Source organism: Melanostigma gelatinosum, assembly GCF_949748355.1.
Source record: "Melanostigma gelatinosum genome assembly, chromosome: 22".
Classification (NCBI taxonomy): Eukaryota; Metazoa; Chordata; class Actinopteri; order Perciformes; family Zoarcidae; genus Melanostigma; species Melanostigma gelatinosum.
The window spans coordinates 5,252,361-5,266,592 of NC_136655.1; the positions used below are offsets into that span (position 1 = coordinate 5,252,361).

Consider the following 14,232-nt stretch of genomic DNA (forward strand, 5'->3'; position numbering starts at 1 on the left):
GCATGCACCGGCGGCATGGGGGGGGGGGGGGGGGGTGTCTGTTTCCCAGGCTGTCAGTCGACAGATCGGAGCACGTTAAAAAAAAATCCGTCTTCATGGCAGACTATTTTAGGATTTCATCCGTTTTCCAAATCCTGCAGCAGTGAACACACCTGTAGAGGGAAACTGCGCATGTGCGTGTGTGCGATTGAATAGATTGATGGTCCGAGAGTGGCAACAATAAGCACAGCTGGTGGATGTGAGTGAGACTTTTTGAAGAGATAAACAAAGGCATTGCCTCCTGTTGGTGTTGTGGCATCACCATCATCCACGCCCAGACTGTACGCTGTGTGTAAATCAGCGGAAGACGGTGGCTTGGCTTTCAAAATAAAAGTTTAGATTTGCACAAGGAGCACCCATGACCAGGCTGTTGCTTAGAATGTGTGATGATGCATATTACACAATATATATATTTACTTTTGCCACATGCATATAAAAGCATTCGAGTTAAATGTCTTTATCTCCAGAAATGCATTTAATGAGTGTATAGTGAAGCTTTTAATCAGACAATGCAGGCAAATAGCACAGGGCCCTGCAATAATGCAGGCTCACCCTCTATTCAACCGTTTTTTAAATTTAATAGATGTTTTGGGGGGATATGCACCACTTAAACAGTCTCACAACAATATGACTTGTATCAAAATATAGGTTTTGTGTACATATTGCGTATTACTGATTTAGTTTGTAATTAATCAAATCAACACACAGCAAATCTGGGACTATGATTCCAACATATACAAATTGTACATTGCACCAGATAGCACTGGGCCCCAGCAGTTATCTATTTTTCATCGCAGGTTATTCTGCCCATTCTGCTCACAGCCTTTAAAAAATACGACGTTTTCTTTAGTTTTCTGCACATAGTAATTCGATATTTGACGATTTGTTTGTTTGCTTTGCATCAGTATCTACAAATATGAAGAAATATGTTGGTCAAATTAATAGCATTATTTTTGTAAAATGTGCATTTTTGTAAGTTGTGTGGAGGCAAGGCAGTTTATTGGAATGGCACACATCAGCAAACAAGATAAAAATGAAATTATAAAAAATACGAGATATAAACAAGAAGGCAATGCAAAAAAGAAACACAAACCAGCTTTCTTCATATCTTTATCATCCACGTCTAAGCTCGGTTGGTAATAAATCGGCGAGTGGGAGTTTTATTTTGAAAGCAAAGAACAGGAAGTGTCCAGTCGTAAACACGGCTAACTTGACACCTGTGTTCTCATGCGATCCAGAGAGGCACCGGCCAGTGCGGTAGGTTCGAGGCTAGAGAGGAGGAGAGTACAGCGGGACTGAAGAGCTTCCTGCGGAGGCGTACAGGGTTCCACCTCCCGCCTGTTGTCAGCTGGAGCTGCACACCGGACAGGACGGAGAAGGAGTTTTATTTTTCATTACTCTTTACTTCACACTTCCCCTCCCGCTGCGCTTGTTTGCACTGAGGTCACGCTGGGTAGTCGTGCACGTCGGCCAACTCACACGAGAGGAGATTACGGAGCCGCGCGTGTGAACGGACTGAGGTTAGAAGACGCCAGGGGAGCAGTGCACGTCAAACGCGCTCTGCAGCATCAACAACACCTATTTCACCGTTCAGCAGCAGCAGCATGCAGCGCGAGGAATCCTTTCAGACGCTTCCCCACTCCAGACGGTGAAGGAAGGGGGTCGGAGGCGAGGAGGCAGTTTGTGGATATATGGGAGATTTGTTGGATTTTCATCACCCCGTCGTTGCAAACTTGTGTCCGGGATGGGGAAGGAGCAGGAGCTGCTGGAAGCCTCTCGGACCGGGAATGTCGCCCTGGTGGAGAAATTGCTGAGTGGGAAGAAGGGGATACTGGGGTCAGGCTCCGGCTCCATCCCTCTGCCCAACCTGCTGAGGTAAGAAGCCGCTCTCACCTCCTTCTCATGACCGCCAAAGTGTCCAGGGAGCCCCGCGGGGGGTGGGGTGCTGGAGGGGATTCCTGGGGAGGGTTCCCATGCTGCAAAATCGAGCTTCATCATCGGTCAGTGCACTAGAAATGAGCCCCAGTGGAGTGTATAATATATATTCAGTAGTATATCATGAGCACATTTTATTTCCTTCCACATGGTGTCCCTAAGATAAAACCTCATAAAATGAGCTGTTTGAGATCTTTGTCCAACACGCTGCATGACACAGGAGAGTAAAAGCAAGTGAAGTGATGCAAAGTCAAGAGAGTAGTGTGAAGCGAAGTGCACTCGGATAGAATTGCTGCAGGCTACAGGCTAAACACACATAAGGCACATACTGTATCTCTGTCAGAGTATATCAAAGGTTAGTCATCCCCCTGTCCTCTCTGGGTGCTAGTCTTGGTTTGAGAGTTTATTTGGGGGGGGGGGCTTGAGCGATGTTTTAGCATATTTTAGAGAGCGATGCTTGCACGGCAGAGTGTCTTTCTGCTCATTTTCAGAGGAGCTTTGTGTGCAAGGGTTCACAAAATACCAGCAAACCTTCCTGTCTGTGTGTGTTTATAGTCACCGTGTTAAGGTCTTCTCGTCCGTAATAGCATGAGTAAAATGATCTTATCGGGACATGGCTGTGGTGTTTGTGTAGCACCGTGTCTGTTCACATGATGCTGGGAAGGCCTGGCGTGCAGGACGTCCAAGTTGGCTGCAAAACGAGCTCTGCATTCGTGTGCGTCTGTGTGCCAGAAGACAAGCAATAGACAAACAGGGATTTCCTAAAAAGGTGACGTGGTTTTGGCTGAAATTGGCTGCTTTTAGATTCCTCCATCGCCTCCAAGAACAGGGATGTGAGCGAAGTGAGGGATTGTTCTGTTTATGTAACAGCTGAAGGCAAAATGTCTGATTACTTTAAGATAGCACCGTGAACCCCTGACCCGTGAGTCCGGTTCCTGTGATGAAGTTAATCGTCCCATTCTTTATTGAGCATCCAGTGATGCGAGTGCGCGGTGCTTTTCATGATCAGCATCAGATATCCTGCCAGGAATTTGCCTGCTTCCTTTTCTTTCCGAACTCAAACCGCTCAGGCTTCAATGTGGCCGCGAGAACAACTGCTGAGGTTATTATTGTCCTCCTCCCGCCCCTGCAGCCTCTCCCTCTCTGGCCTCTGCTGAGCCAGGTGATCATGAGATCAAAGGCGGGGGGTGGGGGGGGCGTCCGGGAGGAGCAGCGCCTCGGGGCCCCCGAGCAGGGCGTCTCACGACCGGGCCGAGGTGGCACACTGGCAGGGACGGGGCCAACCACTCGTGCACTTCAGCCAATGGTTCATAAACCTGAGTCTGGGGACTCCTGTGGGACCTTAAAGGACAAGAAGTGAACTTGTGTAATATCGAGACGGATTCATTTGAACACTAATTCATTGGGAGTTGGCTCGGGATGCAGTGATCAGGAGCTTCCCCCTCCAAACAGACCCAGAAAAACAAAGTGCAGCAGCAAAGACAAATGACAGCTGACGATCGTTTCTGGAGCCTTTGTCGTCCACGTTCCCCGCCTGCAACACGTGGTCAAGAACATGTGGCAGATTGTGTGTGTGGGTCTCCGCTGTTGACTGTCTCTGACTCGTGCCCGTGTGTTTCTGTTCTTCTTTTCCTGCACGCACAGTTTCCTCTCTGAGATATGAAATTGTTTCGATGGGAAGGGATCATTGAAGCCACATGTTTGATTCCCACATAATCTTTTAGAAAAAGAGAAGTGGCCTTGCGTGTAAAAGCTGCTAATTGTCAAATGTTGGCATGCTGACGCACTACATTAAGACTCTGTGGTACCTGCTAAACGTTAGCGCGTTAGCGTTGTAAACGTGAGCACGTCGGCATCTACCGACACGACCGAGGGAACATGTTGGAAGGAGAGAAGCTCTCGGATCGATTTGCTGTCGTTCAATTTCAAAACAGAACACAACTCTAAAAGCAGAGCGACATGGAGGGTGAGGTCGAGGTCAGAGTGATGCATTATGGGTGGATCTGCTTTTGGCGTTTGTGTTGTTGTCAGTGAGTTATGTCGACTGTCGCACTTGGCTTTTATTAGGTTCGAGACACCGGTCCATGAGGAGAAGTCTGTAAAACACTGGGTGGGCCACACACACACACACACACACACACACACACACACACACACAGTGTGTGCAGGCCAGCGTTATGAGAACGATGTCCGGGAATCAATGCATAGTTTCCCATCTTAAGGCCTCCGAGCCATTCATAGCATTCCTGAGTCATGAGGGCCATCTGTTTTTTTTTCGCTGAAAGAATTGCACGAAACCACCAAGTGGGACATGAACACGCACACACACACACACACATATCGTATATACACACACGCATGCATAAACACAGGATGTAGAGAAGACGATCTGTACCGTATCAGCTGTACCGCTGCAGTTTTGTGGTGTGGTGCGCAGAACCAAATCAACACTGGCTGATCTCATGGCTGTTTAATGAGTCATATTCTCTTGTCGATGACCTGTGCTGTACACGGGGGACTGTCAGTGGAAAGACACAAACGCTTCTCTAATAATGCCGTGACATGGTCACCCACACATCCAGCTATTAGTCGGGTGTCAGTTCAGCTTTTGCATATTTTTTTACTGGGCAAATGTAGATGATGCGCTGGGATATAATCAGTAAATTGTGTTTTTGAAGAAGAGAAAGGCTTCTTCTCGAGTGTTCATGTTGCAATAAGCATCGTCTAAAAAGAGCAAGAGGTACCGAACGGTAGCATTAATAGACCAGAAAGCCCGGCATCTCAGACACAGACAGCAGAAAAGGAAATGTTGCCGGTCACATCTGGCTGATACCTGATCAGCTTGATCAGGCCTGCACTGGCTGCTTTGTCTTCTTTTTTTGATTGTTTATTTCGGAGAGCTTTTCCGCAACCAAAAGGAATTCTTCGTTGGCTAACACTCGTACCATTTTGTCGCGTCTGTAAAAGTTCTCCACAAGGAATCGCACAAAAGCGCCGCTTAAAGTCTTGTGTTTACCAGAGATGTGCTCATGAGTAATTCAGAAAGTTCATCACAGCCTTCAACAAGTGGGCAAGAGCATGTCGTTTGTTGTTCCTGTGGATCTCGGTGGCGTTACGCTGTGTTTAGTTTCCCGTCGCTTAGTCGTGTCCGTGTGTTTCTCTTCTGTTCCTGAACGTAGTTTCCTCTCTGAGATAATAAGTTGTTCAAGTGAGAAGAGATCTTTGAAGCCACTTGCGTGCTGGTGTTTGTTTTGTTGTTGGTTCCCTCATAATCTTCTATTAAAAGGAGAAGCAGGCTCGCCATAATATTAACCGTTAGCACGCTAAAGGGAAGCTCGGAAGGTATTTTTGTAGACGCACAAAATCACAAACTCGACAGGAGAAGCTGGGACGGATTAAGTGTAAAAGTCATAAATGATCTGCTGCTACACAGAGAATTCCTTTTTTTGATCGCTTAACCTTTCTAACAAATGTGGATACAAAGTTTGAAAGGACTGAACACACTGGTGGATACGCTCCATGTTCTGAATTAAAGATCAGAATCGAATCCATCCACACACATATATTACACGCTCATGCAACGTTTCACCACTGGTAGCAGCGTGGCAATGCTGCTCTGAGCTGCTGGCCGGTGTTGACGGTGAAGATGAACTCCTGCCGGTGTGTCGTCGTGTGTTCTGTCTCGCAGAGGAAACAAGGTTAGGTGCGTGTGCTGCGAGTGACGGCGCACTGACTGTGACGGAGTGATTGAAAGCTAAAGAGAATGACTCATGATACAGCAGATGGCGGCTGATCCCTCCTCCCTCCCTCCACCCTCGCTCAACAATGTTCAGGGGGAAAGCCCGTCGTGTGTGTGTGTGTGTGTGTGTTTTCCCTCCTCCTCTGCTGCAAACAAACAACCTTTAAGTGGAGTGAGGACTCCCAGAGGAGACACACACAAACACACACTGTTGTGTGTGGGCTTTTTTAATTGGGATCGTCACAGGCGCTCTCCGCGACGTTTATTTCTTGATGTCTTCTCCTGCTCGTCTTGGAGTGTCTTTGTAGCTCACAGCATGAGTCTCTCTCTCTCTCTCTCTCTCTCTCTCTCTCTCTCTCACTCACTCACTCACTCACACGGTTGTGTGTTAGTTTGGGGAGCTGATGGGGGAATCCAAGAGCTACATGTGGTGCAGGACACCTAAAGGGGGTCAAAGGTTGACTGTGGAGAATCCAAGTCATGGTAAGGTTTGGATCAGGACTCCACACACAGCCGAAGAGCACCCGTGTGTCACTCTATTGGGATTAACTGTGACAGGTTGTTCCTTTTAATTTGCGCTCTGTAGGTTTATTGTTTATTGACGGATAAACACAGTGATAGGGAGCTGAAAGGATTCGTTGATTAGTCATTGGGCAGAAGATGTTTTGGCAACAAAATACAAATTGTATTGTTTTTTTCAAACTTAATTTTTAAAGCCTGAAGGAAAATCCGTTCTTTGTGCAGATGTTATGCAGCCGGAGCCATTCAGTAAATCTCATTCTTCTTTACTTTGGGTTCAGCTGTGGCGTCAGTGCATCAAGTTTGTCTGGAGCCACAGTGATCGAAACGGGAGGAAGGTGTGTGTGTGTGTGTGTGTGTGTGTGTGTGTGTGTGTGTGTGTGTGTGTGTGTGTGTGTGTGTGTGTGTGTGTGTGTGTGTGTGTGTGTGTGTGTGTGTGTGTGTGTGTGTGTGTGTGTGTGTGTGTGTGTGTGTGTGTGTGTGTGTGTGTGTGTGTGATCAAACTCAGAGGCTCCTTACATCTCCATTAGGGTCCGGGCCAAGCTCTGCTGCAGCATCCTGCCAAGAAGCTGAGACCTTCATACTCGCCAAGACACACACACACACACTCTCACTCTCACTCTCACTCTCTCGCTCTCGCTCTCTCTTTTTCTCTCTCACACACACACACACACACACACACACACACACACTAAGCCTCTGTCTCTCTTTGTTCCTTCCTCAATCTAAATCTTTGTTTGTTTTTTTGTCTGAGTCTCAAATCCCTTTCACTCTCTCTCTCTCTCTCCATCTGGTGCCCTGGATCCTCTTTCAGTATATCTCTTTGGCTCTCTCTCTCTCTCCATCACTCACTTCACTCCACAATCTCTCTCCTCCCTCTCCAGAGACAGATGATCCAGCCTCCCTATCCGCTCTTTATCGTTTTCTCCTCTCCCTCTGCTCCCCACCTTCCTCCACCTTATCAAAAAGCTGCTCCCCTCTCACTCACATCTCACGTCGCACTACATCTGTTATCACCGTGTGGGAGCATCTTTCCCCCATCATGCCTCTCGGCGCGTGTTGGTTGACGGTGGCAAATGGGGAATTCGGGGAATCCACTTCTGAGAACTGCTTCCCCTGACAGCCACGACCTGCGATTTATCAGTGTGGGCCAGGTGACCGCCTCCGTCAGAAGAGGAATAAAACATTGGTGACGTCCCAGCAAAGGGAGTGATGTAGCGGTGAATTAAAATGTAACTAAGCTACCGCCTCCAGGGGGGGAGGGGGGGGGTATCAAATGTAAACAACCACAAACATGGACAATGGAAAGCCTTTAAAATATTGTCTTTTTAAGCAATTTATCTCTCTCTGTTGCAGTCTGTAATGTGCAGGATGTTGAGTAGTCACATTAGCGTAGCTTAGCTTCACAAGCTTAAGGTAGCAGCTCTGCTCAAATGCCGTCACCGACACTGACAGACTCGCTCCTTAGCTCACACGTGTTCTTTACAAATGTTCCACAAGTGCATGTTACTGTGTAGCAATGCGCAGTTTAGTTCCACCTGCAAGTCGAGAGTTTTCTGATGTTGTGCAGAGATGTACGAAGATAAGCTCGAGGCTCATCTCGTTTTCTCAAAGTACGACCAGAGACGAGACAAATGCTTCCGTGAGTCTGTCTGACGGCGTGTTGGAAGCTAAAACACTGCAGTTGCCCCAACACAGAAAAGGTTGGAGCGACTCGGCCAACATGCAGTGTAACTGCCAGAGGTTTAGCTTTGGTTAGCACGGCTTTGGGCCACAGTGAACTCTTGGTGTTTGGGTATGTTTTTAATTCGGGGTCTGGCATGAATGTGGCCTCACAATGTGCAAGATTTAAGCACTGGTCAGTGGATTTCAGTGGGTTTTGTTTTAATGCCCCACTATATTGATGTTCCATTCTCCTATTTGCAATCCTAAAGGATACAACACACTTCACTATATACATGAATATGTACGAGTGCTGAGCAGTGGACTTCATAAACGGTTCATCAAGTGTGCTTATCAGTAAATGAACTGCTATAAAGACACTTCCATGCCAATTAGAAAGCACTTAGTGTGTTGTTGCAGATGGAAAAATACTGTTTTGTTTTGTTAAATCAAAAAGATTTCTTGAACATTTGAATTCTGTATCACTTATTTTCTACTAATAAGACATTTGAATCACCGTGGTTTCGAAAGTTCTAATCCTAAACTGTTGTGTCGATCGCTGCCGGCGTGGCTTGTCTCATGAATATGTGATGAAACACGTAATTCATGCTGGTAATTTGCTAAATCTATTAGCAGGAGACTGTTGCTGGGAACATCTTGTTAGCCTAATTGACTCACGACTTCGCCCTTTGTTTGCTTCGACGTAAGTACATTTCGCACACTTCCTGTTCGCGTCGTGTTCCCGTTTGGTCCTGAAGAGGCAAACATGTTGATACTGAGCGGAGGAGACACGGAGGCAACATGCAGCCAGACGACGGAGGGAGAGGAGGTGTGACGTCCAGTCAGTCACACCAATCGACAAGTCTGTGACCCCGCATAACACTGCTGGTGTTGTGGAGACTCTCACTCTCTCTCTCTCACACACACACACACACACACTCAGCTAGACGCACACATTCCTGCCGGCTCCCTGCTCTCTGATAGATGGCTGTAGTTAACGGAGCGCTGCTTTTGAAGTAGATAAGATGTGGAGAGGAGAGGGCTAGCAACGCTAATGTCATCATGTGCTGAGGGTCGGGGCTCTACGCTGGAAGCCATCGGAGGGAAGTTACGCATGTAAGTGTGAGAGTGCGTGCGTCATGATTGGACTCGTATGAGCTTCTGAGGTCCAATCCTGAAATCGTCGTAAAAACTCATTGAACACACACAAGGAACCCAGGAACCAAAACTACAACAGGTTCCTGAAAAGGTCATAGGGTAAAAATGACATTGTTAATTGTTGGGTGTCCACATACTTTTGTCCTTGCAGCATCATCGTTGTTCTTCTCCTCAACCGGTGCAGTATCTCCTCTGAAGCAGCCAGTGCCGTGACAAATGTGCAAAGAAAACATTAAAAGAGCCTAACCAGGCTGCGGTGGCCTCTTTAATTTCCCTCCGTGATTGATTCCCCACTCGTCTTCTCCTCGGCGCTGACAGCGAGGGAGCGCGTGCAGAGCAACCAGGAAGTAAATTAGGGTGGGCTGACAGCCTCTTACGGGAGGCACATTTCCCAGCAGGCTTCGTCTGATGCCAACAGATTGCCTCTCGTTGTCATTTTATTCTCCCGATCTCACGCGTGCACACTGAAACGATGCACTCGGCCTACGATGATAGTAATATGTGCTGCGTGCTTGTAGATGCAGCAGCATTTGCTATGACACCTTCATACAGCCCGTGGTACATCTATGACCCAGTGGTGCTTTGAGCTGAATGCTGACATGCTCACAATGACGAAATGCAGATGTTTAGCTTTGTGCACCATCTGAATTTAGGGTGTTAGCATGCCAATGTTTGCCAACTAGCAAAAAACACAGTTTTCACCATGTGGAAGGAACTACAGATATCCACTGTAAGTAAAAGCAAGTTGGAAAAGATGTGTTTTAACTTTACTAAGTAGTAGGAAAGGTGGACTTTCTCAAATATACATGTAGGCTGTTAGAGTCTTGGGTCCAGGTGCAGATCAAAACGTATAACACGGCTTTACCTTCATCCATCACAGGTGAGTGCAGAAGTTTATTGAAGAGGCTGACCTGCAAATGCAAAAAGTTATGTTAGTTTCTGGATGGGGGGAAACACTTTAAAGCTCTATCTCTGACTTAAACTCCGACTGCAGATGGAGCCTCTCCTCCCGTCCGCTTCTAACTCATCACCGGCGGACTCCATCTTCTTGATAATGAGCCGCAATAACTGGACGCTTTCCACAACTCTGTCTCGCCATAACCTCCTCCTTCGTTTCCCCCCCCCCCCCCCCCCGGCCAACGTGCACCACTTGATGAATGAGTCCTTTATAAAAAAGACATCAAATATTCATCCGCCCCCAAACTCTTGAATGAAAAATTGAGAATATATCATTCACAGAGCGCTCGTTTTATTTTTCCCTACTCTGAAATTCAGAATTCATTTATCCCCGACAAGCAGCGAGGCCGTATGAATAATCCTGCAGATTGTTTTATGGGTGACGGTTAAGTGTGAGATTCTTCTGACTGATGGAAGGCAAATCAGTATCCAAAAAAGCTTTCGTACTCCTGATTAGACCTGCCTGTGCTTTATTATTTGGGACTTTTGCTATGACTGGAGAGATGGAAAATATCTTATTCAGAGGGAGCGGTGTTCTCCCTAATTAGACAACAAAACAGGACAGAAAGACGAGGCAGGAAGCGTGTTTGGAAAACTACTTTTTGTGGAATAAAGCGTGCGTTTGTGTGCTGGGTGAGGAGGAGGAGTGATGGAGGTCTGAAGGCGGGTATGGAAGTGTTGTGCGTCAGTGGCTTCGGGCTGGATAAGATGCACATTCACACACCTGGCAACCCAGAGGGACAGATCTGCAAATTAGAAACCTTCTCTCACCCCTTCTCTCTCTATTTGTCCTTTTCCCGCCCTCTGCCCTTCATCCTTCACATTTGTGAAAAGTTCCTCATCCATTATGCCGACCGAAAAATGAATAAAAGCTTTAGTGCAAGGCCATGATTAAGTCATTTATCATTAATTACATTTTTTGAACATAATCCCTTTTGACTTTTTTAACACACATTTTAGGTGTTATTTCACCTTGTCTGCTAAAAATATGTCCATAATAACAATTGGCATTAAATATTTGGTTTTCTAGGAAATGCAATTTATGTTTTATTCAAAATATAGTACCAACACAAAATCTTCACACTGAACGCATCCTTAAAACTGGTTTTCCCTTCAATATCTTCTCCTGGGAATTAGGCATGACATAGGTTTTAATGGTTATGTTAAAATAAATGCAAAGCTCTGATACAGTAGGTGTCAATGTGCACCTTTTTAAAGATGGTTTGCAATCCGCCGATGAACAAAGAGAAGAAGAAGAACCAGCGCACCACGCTGACTGGAGAACCAAACATCTGGATGTTTTTCACAGTTACAGAAGAAGACGAGTACAGTTGCTGAAGTTTCTTGATGTACTTTACAGTAATGTCATTAAATCATCCATCTTTGCTCACGACATCTAAACCTTTGTTAACCTCAGGTGTGCAGAATAACAATGACAAGTTATCGGTTGTCATTATCGGCCATGAGCAGAAAAAAATCCTGAAAAGAATGAAAAGAATCCATGAGGCGTATCCCTATTCTCAGCAGATATTCGCCTCTTTTATCGACTCTTAGCAAGTACATAATAAGCATTAATCCCTCATAAGGACTTCCTTTCCCTTCACCCCTCGCCCCTCCCTCTGACTCACCCTCAGCATAACAGGGAGACACTGAAGCTCTGCTGAGTAAGCACTCCTGAAGCCTGAACCAGTGAATACAGCAGAGGCCCCCTGCAGACTTCGACCTACGCACGAACCCTTTGTGTGTGTGCGGCTTCCCGTCTACGCCCGCCTGTCTTTGCTCATGTCCTCCGGTGTCTTTCTTTCTTCTTGTCTCTTCTTCTTGCCTCTCTATCGGCCCATGCATTCCTCTGCCTCGCCTCTTTGTCTGTGTTTGGCAGCATTTTGTTCTGTGTCTGTCTGCTCCCCGTCTGTCTTTCTGGCACCTCTGCACAGCCAAATTGATTTTTATAGCCCTTCCCCCGTGTCTCTTTCACCCCCACACGCTTCACGCTAATCATGCATGCGTGTGCGTCTGACTGTGTGCGTGTGCAATGTCTTTGTGATGGTGCACATGTTTGTGTGGTATAACAGCGAGGGGCATTTGTTGACACTAAGCCTTCTCCGCCGTGCAGGCGGCTCATTGTTCGGGCGAGACGCTTCGGGTGCAAAAATGCAAAATGCGACACACCGAATCTGGGAAAAAACGATGTATTTACAGCGAGTTCCAGCTTTGCTTTTTGTCACCTGTCTCTGGGAATGTGTGTGTGGGCTGAGAGAAAGAGGGGTGGAGGAGGAGGAGGAGGAAGGATGCTGCGGGGGGGGGGGGGGGGGGACCAATTATGGTCCTAATAACAGGCAGGCTATGGATTTGGCCTCCTCTGCAGCGCTTACATTCTGCTTCTGTCTCCCTCGGCCTATTTCTGTCTCTCCTTCATTTAAATTCCAATTCAAAGGAGCTTTATTGACAGGACAGAAAATCCCACAAACAGCATAGATTCTACAATACATATGTTTTTGGCTCAGAGTGTGTGTGTGTGTGTGTGCGTCACTGTACCCAGCAGGCAGTCACATTGTCGGATCTGCATTGTGACGCTGCCCTTCTGCATTAAAAGTAGTCTGTTAAAGTGCCAACAGCTGTTGAATCATTTGCCTTCAGATTAAGCTCGTGACACATGCTACGCTAACTCCGTCAAAGCATCTCCGCATAACGCACCATCTGGAGCAAGTCATTGTTTGTCATTTGCACATGGAAGATGCAGAGAGAAACAGAATAAGCCATCAGTGAAGAGGAAACAACATATTCTACAAACTGAATACAATATATTGTAAAGAACCTGAGAGAATGAACAGGTCAACTTTATTCTCGATATGCATCTATTTCTTTCGTTCCCATGCCTTGCCCTAGTACAGTTGCATGCAACAGACATGAAATATACATTGTTTTTGTGTTTGTGTGTACAGAAGGCTGACAAATGACAGAAGCTGCTGCTGACGGATGCCAATCAAAGTGCCAGGTTCAGAAGAATATATGACTTTATTTTATGCTTGTGGAGATCATTTTCAATTTTTTTGCGAGTTTGAACAAAACCCAGTTAGAATTTCATGATAATATGCATTTGGGACACAGTTTTTATTTTTTTTGCCAGCTGTACCTGAAACCTGATTAAAACGCTGAGAATCACAATCGTGCAGTCGAGTAGAATCATTCGCTCGACTGACTTTGACTTTTTTTCTGTCAGTATTCCACCGAAACAAACAGGCCGAGCTCCTGTTGATACGCTGGTGTGTGTGTTTAAACCAGAGAGAGACGGTATTTTTAATTTGAATGAGAGGTGTGTGTGTGTGTGTGTGTGTGTGTGTGTGTGTTTGCATCTTTGTTTCGATGCCGGAAGACGTGGTGTTTCTTTCCGAGAGATTTTGTCGCTTACGGTCATGTTTGTGTGTGTTTTCTTTTCTCCAGTTCTCTGTGTGTAAACTCCAGACAGTCCCCAGTGTCTGACTGGGCTGTAAATAGCCATGGGAAAGCCAGAAAACACACACACACACACACTCATTCACACTCATTTTGGATGTTTGCTTTTCAGCATCCAGAGATTTGGCTTTAGAGTAAAGCTTCCCATCCTTTTCTTCTCTCTCATACCAGCTTCACACACACAATTCCATGATTTCTTATGAGGTGTTTTTCTCTGGTGTGTGTGTGTGTGTGTGTGTGTTGTGTATGTGTGTGTGTGTCATTTTCACACTGGCTGCTCTCTTTGTGTGTTTTTTCCAGACTTGCTTTTCTTGACTAACGTGTGCGTGTGTGTGTTTGTGTTGACTTTGGGGAGATACGGATGAATTTCAAATGTTTTTATTGATTATCAGAGCGTGCGCATGTGTGTGTGTTGCTGGGTTTCCTTAAAACAAGCGGCCAAGGGATCAGCAATGTGTGTTAATTTTCTTCTTTTTTTTAAAATGAGGTGACATTTGAATTCACTTGTGTTCAAACAGCTTGTCTAGTTTATCTCCAAATGCACTTCCTCCATGCACTTTAATACTTTAGGGATTAGATGACAGAAAGTGGGAGACAATGAGAATCATTTGCAAGAACAAAACAAATCCATTTTAAAGAAATAGTCATTCTAGAAGATGCATGTATTTGCTTTCTTTCCCAGAATTAGATGAGAACATTGACACTATTGATAAGATCTGTGCATTCAATTACAGCCTGGCTTTGAAATGTCAAACTATTCCTCCATTGGT

General features: G+C 46.0%; 1 protein-coding gene across 2 annotated transcripts in view; it reads left to right on the forward strand.

Moving 5' to 3' along the window:
- Positions 1–1,693: 1,693 nt before the first annotated feature.
- Positions 1,694–14,232, forward strand: part of anks1b (ankyrin repeat and sterile alpha motif domain containing 1B) — a gene marked incomplete at its 5' end in the record, with an annotated part of 143,479 nt that continues 130,940 nt past the window's right edge. For both annotated transcript variants that reach the window (XM_079294641.1, XM_079294642.1), the window contains one exon: positions 1,694–1,914. In XM_079294641.1, the coding sequence (XP_079150767.1) occupies positions 1,784–1,914 (131 nt within the window). The remainder of the gene's footprint in view (positions 1,915–14,232) is intronic.